This window comes from Bos indicus x Bos taurus, chromosome 15, assembly GCF_003369695.1.
Source record: "Bos indicus x Bos taurus breed Angus x Brahman F1 hybrid chromosome 15, Bos_hybrid_MaternalHap_v2.0, whole genome shotgun sequence".
NCBI lineage: Eukaryota > Metazoa > Chordata > Mammalia > Artiodactyla > Bovidae > Bos > Bos indicus x Bos taurus.
In genome coordinates, this window is record NC_040090.1 from 59922106 (window position 1) to 59936251 (window position 14146).

The following is a 14146-nucleotide window of genomic DNA, read 5'->3' on the forward strand; positions in this document are numbered from 1 at the left end:
AGTAAGGTACTTATCATTTGAATACCATATTTCGTTGATTAGCACTTATTCGGCATTCTGAGATCTCTGAAATTGAGATGCTCCTTAATTTACTATCCTCCACATAGCCCATGTGGTGTAGTTTTTATGGTCTACACACATGTGGGCTTGGTCATAGCTGTTCCTGCCACCATGGCAGCCAGGTTACACACCCTGTTGGTACTGCATGGTTAGTTTACTTGCCGTCTAAAACGACTTTAAAAAGATCACACTATGATTCAACAGTGAAACAAAAACTATGAAGAAAAGCATAGAAACAGAACAGCAGGGTACAGATTTGATTTTATGTGAAGTAAAATATTTGTCTTTGGAGGAATGATTGCAAGTTGAGATTTTCTTGCAAAACTACAATCGAATGCATCATGGGACCTCAGAAAGGGAGATACTGTAGGTGTTTTAAGCCTTTTTTGATGTTGTTGCTGAGAAATATGCTAAAGAATTACCTAATGCATGCCAGGCTATGCACCTGGAAGCAGGGTGACTTGTGTTTCTCAACATAAATGAGACATTTTGGAGCTACGAGAAGCTGATGTGACCAGGTCATGTGTCTCCTAGGATTGTCGTGAAGGTATTGTGTCATAGTTGAGCAGCAGTTTTTCTCTTTGGTGACACCATTTTATAACTGATGGCACCTTAGATTCAGTATCTTCTAGTGTTTACCTCTCTAGCTCCTGATGGTAGCTTATTTGGAACTGATTGTTCTACTAAGTAATCAAAACTGTGCTTCTATAAAGGCAGCTACAATAAAAATAGGAAACTTGCTAAGATCAAGGTCAAAATTTAAGAATAAAATATTTGCATTGTTTTGCATTAAGTAGGCGTTTTTTGCCTGTTTTCTTCATCTTCTCAGATACAGCATGGCATAGAGGTTAGGGTGCAGACTCTGGGGTCGGGCAGCCTGGGGTCCAGTCCCAGCTCCAACCCTTACTAGCAGTAACTTTCTGTAAGTTACTCAACCTCTCTGTGCCTCAGTCTTCTGTCAGACGGCCACAGTGTGTTTCTCACAGGTTTGTTCTGAGAGAGAAATGAGTTAATACCTCTGAAGTGCTTTGAACAGCACCTGGTGGGAAGTAAGCAGTGTGAGTGAGCTGTTATTCCACCTGGCATTGTCTTTTGTTGAAACACTGAGTGGTCTGAGGTGAAGGTGTGTCTGTCTATCCCACTCTTCTCTCCTTGGTTCCAGTTCAAGGCTGATACACTACCCATTTCCCCTTCGCAGTTGTTATTCCATCCTTTTTTGGATACGTCATTTTGGACTTTTTAGAAAATTGGATATGATTGAGCTATATAGATTTGCACACTTTTACACAGTATGATCTGGAGAAGGCAATGGCACCGCACTCCAGTACTCTTGCCTGGAAAATCCCATGGACAGAGGAGCCTGGTAGGCTGCAGACCATGGGCTTGCGAAGAGTCAGACACGACTGAGCGACTTCACTTTCACTTTTCCCTTTCATGCATTGGAGAAGGAAATGGCAACCCACTCCAGTGTTCTTGCCTGGAGAATCCCAGGGACGGGGGAGCCTGGTGGGCTGCCCTCTATGGGGTCGCACAGAGTCAGACACGACTGAAGTGACTTAGCAGCAGCAGCAGCAACACAGTATGATCACGGAATTAGGATTCATTTGAAAACAGACTTTTTGATGCATTACTTTTCTAAACATCACATGCTGGGTGTTTTCAGTGTTTTCCAAGGTTAGCTCTGGACACTTCTTAGTGCAAAAGTCCTTCTCCCAGTGCCCAGGCAGTGACTGCCTGAGACAGATGCCCAGCCTCCAGGACTGCTGGGCTCAGCAGGGTAGGGTTCCATTTCGAGCCTATGACCATGGCCTGTGACTAGAACAGAAAGACTGTTGATGCTTTTCTGAGGACTGCACAGGGGTGTTTCAGTTCGTTTTTTCTAGTTCGTGATACTTGAGTGTTGCATTGGGCCCTCAGCTGTTGAAGAACAGAGGATACTGTTTCTCTTACAGCTGGCAGGGAACTAGACTGCCTCTTGGAGACACAGCACTAACCAAAAGATAGTTAGTGGTCAACATCAGCTGTTGATTCGGGGCTTCATTCTAGGATAACCTTAAGAATAGTATAAATTAGATTTCTGCTGGCTGGACTAAGTTTGAACTATTTCGTTTTTAGTATTCATCTGAAAGATCACTGTGTCTTCACTTGGGCCAGCCGACCGTTTAAGTTGAGCTTACTTGTAAATACGTGTTTTGTGTTAACTTTTGTCTTTGTGCAAAACAGGACCAAATGCTTAGTGAAGGCTTTGAGGCTGAAAGGGGTTATAAACTGATCTCATAGCACGGAAGGTTTTGCCATGATTCAGATTAGTGAAGAGAAAACACTCCATACTTTATTCTCTCTGGAATTTTATTTGTAATTCAGAAAATTCCAGCTTTATCTATACTTCTTTTTAATCAATCAGACCTAAAGTTTCAAATGTGACGTTGTTGGTGTTTGTTAATTACATGATCGGAAACTTATTGTCAGTGAAAAATGACACACACAAATGGCATGTGCAGTGCAGCTTAAAATAGCACATCTTCACATCCATGCAAATTCCCTGGACTCCTTATAGTGACCTACTTACGCACTGCTCACAGAGAAACAGGAGGCACTTTAAGTGTCCATTAAGGCTAGAATGTTACGTTTAAATGTTTTATGCATTTGTAGTTTTACTTGTCACTTGTATTTCTTCCACAAGTATCAAAAGCATTTTCTGTGATTAAGCTTTTAAAAGAGTAATACATTTGACATTTCACAGTGTGTCTGACAGTCAGTACCTTGTTGCTTGGAGCTTGTTGGTTTCTTAAAGTAAGAAATGCAATTCTCAAGCCTGTTTACCCTAGATGTTCATGTCTCTTCGTTACATGTATCCCGGTTTACTTTCTGATTGACACATGTCTTATGTTCATTTTGTTTCTGAAATACAGAGCTGCCAAATGCTGTTAAATCAACTGAGAGAAATCACAGGCATTCAGGACCCTTCTTTTCTTCATGAAGCTCTGAAGGTTAGTTTCAAGGCCTCTTTGAGTCAACAGGTTTTAAAACAGTTGTTCATATCATAGTTATGTCAGTCCAAGCTATTTTTATGCCAAAATGAAAGTGCATATGTATAGGGACAGAAGTTCTAGAGGTCAAATGACCCAGTATCTTCAACCTATAAATTATAAGAGCAAGAAAAAGTTGAGGATGAAAGAGACAGTGCAGGGAACTCTGCAGAGATTTGAGATAAATATCAACTAACTGCCCTGTATGGACCTTTTATGGATCCTGATTCAAACTAAAAAATAAATGAGTCAGGGCAGTTTAAACTGGTGATTTGTGTGAGAATAACACTGTGGGTTGTATATTTTTTTAAAGATACATTCTGAAATGTTGAATGATGATGATGTAATAAGATGCTTAGGATTTGCTTCAGAATATCTGGGGGAGAGGAGGCAGAAGAGATAAAATAAGATTGACTGTGGCTCAGTGACTATCGAAGTCAAGTGATGGGCACTTGGGATTCAGTTATATGTTCCCACTTCTGTTGTATACGTTAGAATTTTTACCTAAGGAAAGTTTAAAAAGTTAAAACGAAATAGAAATATGGTCACCACTAGAGAATATGATGACTGACTGGCACCTTTATTGTAGGGGCTGACTTCATTTGGAGTCTGATACATCGTGCCTTAGCCATTGTGCAGTTGGGAGGAGAAGTATCCAAAGCAGTGAGGTTTCATTCTTGTTTGCGTGTTGTGGGGAATCAGCCCATGCCACTCCCTTCCTGTACCTGGGAGTGTGATGGCATCGCTTCACGTTTCCTACCGTATATCCTAGAATTATATCTAGATTTAGTATGACACCAGGATAGTAAGGAGTTATAACCCCCAAACTCACTTGCTGTTTATTTTAAATGCCGTGATGTTTGACTTTTGAAATTTGTTTTTTTCCCTCCTCTTAGGCCAGTAATGGTGACATCACCCAGGCCGTCAGCCTTCTCACTGATGAAAGAGTTAAAGAGCCCAGCCAAGAGACTGCTGCAGAACCATCTGAAGAAGAGGGGAGTGCTGCCAGCAAAGAGGAATTAGCAAGTAGGTATATCCTGGCTGGGCCCTTTTCTGAACTAGCAGAAATTAAGAGATGAGTTTCTGTGAGTGTCCTTTCCATCACATCAACCCTTCGGAAATAATGGTAATCATGGCTAATTACTGAGCCATAATGAGGTGCCAGGCACAATTCTCAGCACTTAAATGGTTCCATTCATTCAGCAGTTATTTAATGAGCCCCTGTTAGGTGCCAAGCACTCTTTTAGGCACTGGAGATGAACAAAAGGAACAAGAATTGCTGCCTTGTGAGAGATGAGGCCATGGAGGGAGTGAACGGGAGGCAGATTATGCAGAGGCTTCATAGCTGCTTGGCTTGTACTCTGAGCTGGAGGACCAGCCATTGGAGAGTTTGCTGCAGAGGCATGCTGTAAACTGGTTTCCACTCCCTAAGGATCATTCTGGCTGCTATGTTGAGAACAGAACTGTGGGAGGGAGTAGTGAGCATGGGGCAGAGAAGGGAGCCCAGCACCGTTCAAGAAGCTGTTGCTGCTGAGGGCAGTGTGGGCCAGGGCGCGGTGGTGGAAGGGTGACACGTGCTTGCTGCACAGGATCTGCTTACACAGGAGATGGGGCTGTGACAAAAAAGAGAAGGGTTAAAGGTGACTCCAGGTTTTTTTCCTAAGCGGCTGAAAGGGTGGAGCTGTAGTTAACTGACATGGGAACAATTACCGATGGAGCAGATTTGGGGTGGAAAATGAGAAGATCGATTTTGGCAATATTAAATTTGAGAGGCCTGTTAGACATCAAGGTGGAGTGTCAGAAAGACAGTGGCGATCCAAGTGTGCCGTTCAGGGGAGAGAGCTGGGCTGGACCTGGATAAAACTTGAAATCATAAATTTGTAAATGGTACATAAAGTTATGGGAAAGGATGAGCTCTCCTAGGGAGCGGATATAGAAAAGAGAAAAGGTTTCGTGTCTCAGCAGTAGGTACTTCCGATGTTGAGATGTCTGGGGAAGGTGGAGGGGGCAGTGAAGAGTGTATGGAGGCATAGCAGAAAGACCCAGAGAGTGGTACTCTGGAGACCAGAGAGGCTTCTGGGAGGAGGATCTGCCAGCTGGGTCAGGTGGTATTAATGGATATTTGGGCAGTTTCGAGCTATTCTGAGTGCTGCTGCTGTGAATATTCTTCTATATGTCTTTTAATACACAGTGACTTATTTCAATCCATATTTTTCTTGTTGAGATGCATCCATGTTGGCTATACCTGTAGTTATTTCTTTTCATGTATAGTATTTCTTGGTCTGAATACACAAGAGAATTGATATATTTGTTGATTGACTTTGGAGTTGTTTTGAATTTTTTTGCCATTATGAACAAATCTACTGTGAGCTATTTTAATTCGCGTTTTTTTGTGCATGTATGCAAGAGTTTCTTTAGTGTTTAAAAACTCGGGATGTAATCGGTGAGTACTGAAACATGCCTGTCTTCATCTTAGTAGGTATTCGGTGTCTCAGATGGTAAGGACTCCGCCTGTAATGCGGAAATCCTGGGTTTGACCCCTGGGTTGGGAGGATCCCCAGAGGGAAAGGCAGCGCACTCCAATATTCTTGCCTGGAGAATCCCCGTGGACAGAGGGGCCTGGTAGGCTACAGTCTGTGGGGACACAAAGGGTCGGACACGACTGAGCACTGAGCGGCTAAGCACACAGCGTTGGTGACATTAGTTTCCGAAATGATTTTTTAACCTATGTATACTCCCACGAATAGAGTTTGAGGGTAACTCTTGCTCTTACGATTGTTAGATTATAAAATTGTTGCTTGTGTTTTTGATGTAAAATGATTGTCCTGTTTTTAACTAGAATTTAAAAAACTTAAATAATGATACTGGTCATCTTTTCCCTTTTGACCTTCATGTTTCTTCATGTGACATTTCTCTTAGTATCTACTGGTTTTTCTGTTGGTTTCTTGGTATTGATTCTTGATATTCTTACTGATAGTGACCTTATTTTCTTGATATGAATCCGTCTTTCTGGACTTGGGCTTTGCAAAATACCTTCTTATTGATGACCTGTGTTTTTCCTCTGTGGTGATGAGCTAATAAATAGCTTTCATTTATTAATCTTCTTCTGTGGTTTATGGTTTTTGTTTAAGAACTCCTATACCATGGTGTCATAGGATATTCTGTTATATTTTCTTCTAAAATTGTAATGTTTTGCTTTTCATATTTAAATATTTAATTCATCTGAAATGGATTATTTTGGTAAGAAATAAGATAGAAATATAGTTAGATCTATCACTGCCCCCCAGCACCTCCCCTCACTACCCAGGACCTTTTATTGAAAAGGTAGTACTTACCACTGATCTGTAGTATTAGCTCTGTACATTATTTTCGTGTTTTCCATTTTACTTCATTTCTGTTTTTAATTCTTTGCAGTATATACCTAGGAGTGGAATCGCTAGATCATACAACAATTTGTGCTTAAGTTAAAAAAAATTCTAGAATACCTTTTTTTCCATGACTACTACATTAACACACTTAAAAATTAATAACAATTTCTTAATCTCATCAAATACTATTGTAGAAATTTCCCTGCTTGTCTCATGAACAATATGTTGGTAGTTGGTTTGAGAGTATAATGACCCACATAAAATAAAACATTAAGCTATGTTTGAAGTCTGGTTCAAGATGGCAGATAATAGAAGGATGTGCACTCATTTCTTCCTGCAAGAGGACCAAAATTGCAACTAGCTTTGCAGGAGGACAACCTGCAAAAATTTGCAGCCAGACAGAATGACACTGGAACCCACCAAAAGAAGATACCCCACATCCAGAGAAAAAGAAGAAGCCAAGGTTAGACAGCAGGAGGCATACAGTCATGAAAAAAATCAAATCCCATATCTTCTGGGTGGGTCACCCACAGGCTGGAGAACAATAACGCCAAAGAAGTTCTCTCCCGTCTTTGGGATCTGACAAAGGGACTGGAAGGCCAGGGAATCTGACCCTGAAGGCCAGCAGGATTTGATTACAGGACTTCCAGAGGACTGAGGGGAAAAAAAGACTCCAGTCTTGGAGGACATAAACAAAATTTTGTGCGCACCAAGACCAGAGAAGAGGAGCAGTGACCCCACCGGAGGCTGAACCAAAACTCCCTGTTAGGGTTGGAGGACCTCCTGTGGAGGCGTGGGTCAGCAGGGGCTCACCACAGAGACAGGGCCACTGGAAGGGCCCCCTTGGAGTAAACCCTCTTGGAGGTTGCCATTAACCCTACTGTAGAGCCCGTAGACTGCAGGGCTGGGTCACCTCAGGCCAAACGACTACAAGGGAGGGAGTGCAACCCCAGCCATCAGCAGATAATTGGATTAAAGCTTTACTGAGCAAGGCCCTGCCCAACAGAGCAAGACCCAGTTTTTCCCATCAAATTTTTCACCAGACTCTCCCATCAAGAAGCTTACATAAGCCTCAGCCATCAGAGGGGGGACAGAAGAAGCAAGAAGTAGCACAGTCTCACAGATGGCCAAAACAAAAACTGTATTACAGAAAGTTAATCACGATGAAAAAGCAGAAAGTTATGTCTTAAGTGAAGGGACAAGATAGAATCCCAGAAAAACAACTAAATGAAGCGGAGATAGGCAGCCTTCCAGAAAAAGAATTCAGAATAATAATAATGAAGATGATCCAGGATCTCAGAAGAGAGTGGACACAAAGATTGAGAAGATGCGAGAAATGTTTACCAGAGACCTAGAAGAACTAAAGAGCAGACAAATAGAGATGAATAATACACTAGAAGGAATCAGCAGCAGAATAACCGAGGCAGAAGAATGGATAAAAGACCTGGAGGACAGAGTCGTGGAAATCACTGCCACAGAACAGAATATAGAAAAATGAAAGAAGAAATGAAGAGAGCCTAAGAGAGCTCTGGGACGATGTTAAACACACCAACATTCACATTATAGGGGTCCCAAAGGAGAAAAGAGAGAAAGGATCTGAGAAAATACTTAAAGAGATAATAGCTGAAAACTTCCTGAGCATGGGAAAGGAAGTAGCTAAGCCCAGGAAGCACAGAGTGTCTGTCCCAGGTAGGATAAACCCAACGAGGAACACACCAAGACACATAGTAATCAAACTGACAAAATTAAAGACAAATAAAACACTACAAGGGAACTCTAATCAGGCTGTCAGCTGATTTCTCAACAGAAGCTCTGCAAGCCAGAAGGGAATGGCATGATAAATTTAAAGTGATGAAAGGGAAGAACCTACAACCAAGAATACTCTACTCAGCAAGACTGTCCTTCAGATTTAATGGAGAAATCAAAAGCTTTCCGAACAAGCAAAAGTTAAGAGAATTCAACACCACCAAACCAGCCTTACAACAAATGCTAAAGCAACTTCTCTAGGTAGGAAACACAAGAGAAGGAAAAGACCTACAGAAAATAAACCCAGAACAATTAAGAAAATGGTAATAGGATCATACATATCGATAATTACCTTAAATGTAAACGGATTAAATGCATCAACCAAAAGACATAGACTTGCTGGGGAGATGAAAACATGTGCATGTATGCACTTCCATTTACCAATCACTCTGCTTGACCCCCCCCCCCAAATTGTATGTAATTATTTTATATTATAATTATTTTATATTATTCAGTTAATCATGTTCCCATTAAGGCTTGCAATTGTAATTATCTTTTTTTTTCTTTTTCTGGCTATTGATTGTGAAAACATATAAACATCTTTTACTATTGTGATTATGTAACTATAACTCGTTTAATACCATTATATCATGATTGGCAACAGAAAAATGAGCTCGATATCACCAAAACTAGGATATAATAGAAAAGCCTTTGAAAAAAATCAGTTTTTAAAATCCAGGTGCATACCAGAATTATCTTGAAATTTTTTGAAAAATACAAATGCTCAGGTATTGCTTATTTTCTCCAGAGCTCCAGATATGTTTCTAATGAGCAGTCATGTTTAAAAACAGCTGGACTCTGGGTCGTCCCAGTGCACCAGCCCAAGCATCCAGTATTGTGCATCGAACCTGGACTGGCGACTTGTTTCATATATGATATTATACATGTTTCAATGCCATTCTCCCAAATCATCCCACCCTCTCCCTCTCCCACAGAGTTCGAAAGACCTGGTGCACTGGGACGACCCAGAGGGATGGTACGGGGAGGGAGGAGGGAGGAGGGTTCAGGATGGGGAACACGTGTATACCTGTGGCAGATTCATGTTGATATATGGCAAAACCAATACAATATTGTAAAGTTAAAAAAGAAAGTAAAAAAAAAATTTTAAATAAAAACAACTGGACTATATGATGACCTTTTATCTAGTTTGTTTCACTTTTTCTATTTCATATTCAGTACTCCCATTTCATTTAGTTTATGTTCTCCAACTTTTCCATCTCTTTTTAAAATTTTCTTTCTCAAGCCTTTATCAGGTGTAGTAGAACATCTTTTGTATACATATATATAAACATGTATTATATATATTTTAAAAAACGGATGAATTTTTGCCTAACTAAAAAAATTATGACATTTTGATTCCACTTGTTTGACTTAGTATGAATAGAATGCTTGATTTCTAATTAAAAAACAGATAATGCATGAAGCAACAAAGGTTTACTCTATGGCACAGGGAGCTATAGTCTATATCCTGTAATAACCTCTGATGGAAAATAATTTCAAAAATAATGTATGTATATTTGTATAACTGAATCATCTTGCTGCACACCTGAAACATTGTAAGTCAACTATACTTCCATAAAAAATAATATGTTAAAATATGTTTGAAATGATTTTAAGGTTCGTTTTATCTATACATTCCCCATCTCTTTTTTTGTCGTGTTTCATACATTCTGGAATTTGCTGTTTGCAGTCCTGTGGTGTACTTTAATGAAGTTTTATGTCCTCTGTCTTTCCTGTTAATTTAGGTGCTTATCTGGCATGACAGTGTCATAGGTAGTATTGTGTATATTTCTCCTGTTTTGTCATATCAAGAAGCAAATAATGTCTAGTCACCCCCTTTTTGTGTTGTTAAAATTGTTAGTGTGTTCAGGTTGTCAGCTTGATTCGTTTATCATAAAATTCCCCACCTAGTGTTTCCAGCCACCATTGGTGATTATTGCTTAGATTCTTTATTTTATTGGAGATTTCAAAATGATAATATTTTATATATCATTACCTTGTAATTTATTAGTTAGAATTCTTTTTTTCAGTTGTGGTAAAAACACATTAACAAAATTTACATTTTAACCATTTTTAAGTGCATATTTGAGTAGTGTTAAGTATATTCACATTATTGTGTAAAAGATCTCCAGAACTATCTTGTAAATCTGACACTTCATTCCCATTAAGCAACCCTTTTCTCTCTCTACCCCATCCCTGGTAACAGCCTTCTGCTTTCTACTTCTATGAATTTGACTACTTTAAATACCTCATATAAGTGGAATCATATAGTATTTATGTTTTCATGACTAGCTTATCTCATTTAACATAATGTCCTCAATGTTCATTGATGCAGTGGCATGTGACTTTCTTTTCTTTCCAATTTTTTTCCTTATGGTAAATTACACATAACATGAAAGTTACTATCATAACCATTTTTAAGCGTACAATTCACTGGTATTAGGTACATTCGTGTCATTGTGCAACTAGCATCACCGTCCATCTCCAGAACTCTTTATTTGTTTTGTAAGACTGAAACCTGTACCCATTAAACAGTAATTCCCTATTACTCCCTCTCCTAGCAACCTCTGTTATTTCTGTTTTCCATGATCTTGACTACTCTAAGTACCTTTTATAAGTGGGATCGTAGAGTATTTGTCCTTTTGTGCCTGGCTTGTTTGACTTAGTATAAGGTCTTCAGTGCTCATTCAGATTGTAGCATGTTAGAATTTCTTTTCTGTTTCAGGTTGAATAATACTCCATTGTATATGTATACCAGATTTTGTTTATCCATTTATCTGCCAATGGATATTGGGGTTGCTCCACCTCTTGACTCTTGTGAGTAGAGCCATTTGAACTTGGATGTGCAGATAGCTCTGAGACCCTGATGTGTACCCAGAAGTGAAATCGCTAGACCATATGGGAGTCGACTTTTAATTGTTTGAGGAGCCTCTGTACTGTTTCTCGTAGCATTTGCACCGTTTTATAATCCTACCAGCAATGCAGAAGAGTTCCAGCTTCTCCAAATCCTCGCTAATACTTGTTATTTTCCGGTTTTTGGTTGTTTTTTTGATGGCCATTCTAATGGACGTGAGGCGATAGCAGCACATTGAGGTTTTACTGTGCACTTTCTCTGACGACAGTGACACTGAGCATGCTTTCATGTGCCTGTTAGCCATCTTACATCATCTTTGGAGAAACGTCTATTCAGGTCTTTCACCTATTTTACAATCAGATTAGTTGAGTTTTTATTGTTGTCGAGTTGTAGAAGTTCTGTATATATTCTGAATATTAACTGTCTATCAGATATATGATAGGCAGATATTTTCTTCCATTCTGTAGATTGTCTTTTTCACTCTTTTGATTGTGTCCATTCATGCTTTTAAAGTTTTTTACAAAGCTTGATTTAGCTGTGTTTGTTGATTTTTGTTTTTGTCTATGCTTTTGGTGTCATATCCAGAAAATCAATTTCGTGAAACTTTGTGTTTAACGTTTTGAAGAACTGCCAAACTCCATTCCTCTAGCTCCCCCAGCAACTGCATGACTTTACATTCCCACTAGCACTACGCGAGGTTCTAACTTCTCCACATCTTCACTGACACTTGTTATTTAGCCTTCCAAGTGGGTGTGAAATGTTAATCTCATTGTGGTTTTGATTTGAATTTCCTAATGGCTAATGATGTGAAACATCTTTTCATGTGCTTATTGGCCATTTGTCTATCTCCTTTGGAGAATTGTCCAGTGAAATTCTTTGCCCGTTTAAAGTTTTTTTTTTAATTATGTATTATTTTATTATATTAAAGTTGGTCTTTTTATTTTTCAGTTGCAGGAATTAATGTATTCTGTACATAGTTCCCTTACCAGATAGACAATTTGCAAAATTTTTTCTCTCATTTTGTGGGTTGTCTTTTCACTATCCTGATGGTATCCTTTGAAGCCCAAAGTATTTATTTGATGATGTCAAATTTATCAGTTTTTTCTTTAACTCTTGTACTTTTAGTGTCATCTGGAAGACGCCATTGTCTAATCAAGGTCATGAAGATTTACCTATTTTAAGACTTATTTTACCTCTTATCTTGAGGGTTTGATCCACTCTTTGAGTTCATTTTTGTAAATGATGTGAGGAAAGAGTTAAAAGTCATTTTTTTGCCTGTGGCTATCCAATTGTCCCAGCACCTTTTGTTGAAAAGATATTTTTTCTCTGTTGAATTGCCTTGGTACCTGTGTTGAAAATCAGTTGACTACAACCATGAGGTTTATTCCTGGACCGTCAATTCAGTTCCACTGATTCTGTTCCATTGATCCATACATCTATTCTTAGGCTGGTAGACAAGGTCTTGATTATTAGTTTTGTGTTCTTTGTGATTTTTGTCTTTATAAATTATTTCATTGCTCATGTATAGAAATTCATTTAACTTTTGTTCATTGATGGCTTATCTAACCACCTCTTATTATTCATTATGCCCATTTTCCATAGATTATTTTGGGCTTCATTGTATATGTGAATTATCAGTTTTGTTTCTTACTTTGCATTCTTTATTTTTTCAACTTTTATTTTCTTATCACACTACCTGGAACTTTGAGAGCCACGGTGAGTAAAAGCCCTCACAAGAGACATCTTCATCTTACTCTTGGTTTTAAAGGAAATTTCACAATTCAGTATAAAGTCTGCTGTGGGTTTTCCATGGATAATTCTTTCTCAGTCTAAAAATACTTTTTCCCTTCCTACTTGGCTTGGAGTTTTTATTCCTTGATAGAGGTTGAATGTTATCAAATACTTTTTTCTGTATCTATTGAGATGATCATTTTTTCCTTTAATTGTTTAGACGATGAATTTTACCGGTCTCTTTTCTAACAGTAGCTCAGTATTTCATTTCTACAGTGAATTCAGCTTGGTCTTAATATATAATCTTTTGTGGTGTGTTAGCAGGATTCTGTTTGCTTATATTCAGGCTTTTCACGTCTGTGATCGTGCGTGAGCTTGTCATTTTGCCTTTCTCTTACTGTCCTTGATTGGCTCGGGATGTGACAAGGTGTTATGCTGGCTGTGTAAAGTGGGTTGAGGAGTATATTCCCTATTCTCTAGAGTAGTTTGTGTGAGATCGAAAGTACCCCTTTTTTGAATGTTTAACTTTTAGCTGCTACTTTACAACAAGTACATTATTTAACCTTCAGGTATGGGATCTATTTCTGACCCTGTGAAGTAAGGCTGCAAAAGGGGGTGTTTGATTCGTTGTACTTCAGCAGCTTGTTGTTACTGTACTGTTAGCTAATCTTAAGGTTACAGTGTGGCAGTAAGTTATTACTTTGACTCTGGCAAGGAGTAATCAACTTGTTTTTTCACAGATGAGCCATTGTAGTGAGAGCTAATTTTGTGACTGCTTTTACCTTTTTGCCTTTAATATAGACAATATAGACAGAAAGGCAGTGTTTCCTGCATGTAGACTAATTAAATTTCTGTTTATCTTACAGAAGTGATAGACCTTACTCACGATAGCAAGGATGATCTTCAGGCTGCCATTGCTTTGAGTCTGCTGGAGTCCCCCAAAATTCAAGCTGATGGAAGAGATCTTAACAGGTTATTGACTTAATTTATAATCTTTGCGCCACACCTTAGTGTGTAGGTCGAAGACAGTTCTGCCAGGCTTCTTTAATTGCACCTAAATGAAACTTCTTTTACGAGAAAATTTAAATTCATGTTAGCTTACTTACTCTTTGGTTCACTTTTGAAGAAGCTAAATATGATAAGAGTCTTACTGCAGCCTGCTGTCTTTGAGTTGAGTAGAAACTGCAAGGTATTGTAGTTTTCAGTTGATAGGAGGGAAACCAAACTAGTGCAAATATCTGATAAATACATATTCTCTTTTTTTTAAGGTGTCTATGAGTTGGTATTCTGTTCATAAA

General features: G+C 38.9%; 1 protein-coding gene across 9 annotated transcripts in view; it reads left to right on the top strand.

Annotated features, from left to right (window-relative positions):
* USP28 (ubiquitin specific peptidase 28) overlaps positions 1-14146 on the top strand; it is a 63773-nt gene that overhangs the window by 16184 nt on the left and 33443 nt on the right. For all 9 annotated transcript variants that reach the window (XM_027563689.1, XM_027563693.1, XM_027563690.1 and 6 more), the window contains exons 2-4: positions 2973-3050; positions 3986-4115; positions 13715-13820. In XM_027563689.1, the coding sequence (XP_027419490.1) occupies positions 2973-3050; positions 3986-4115; positions 13715-13820 (314 nt within the window). The remainder of the gene's footprint in view (positions 1-2972; positions 3051-3985; positions 4116-13714; positions 13821-14146) is intronic.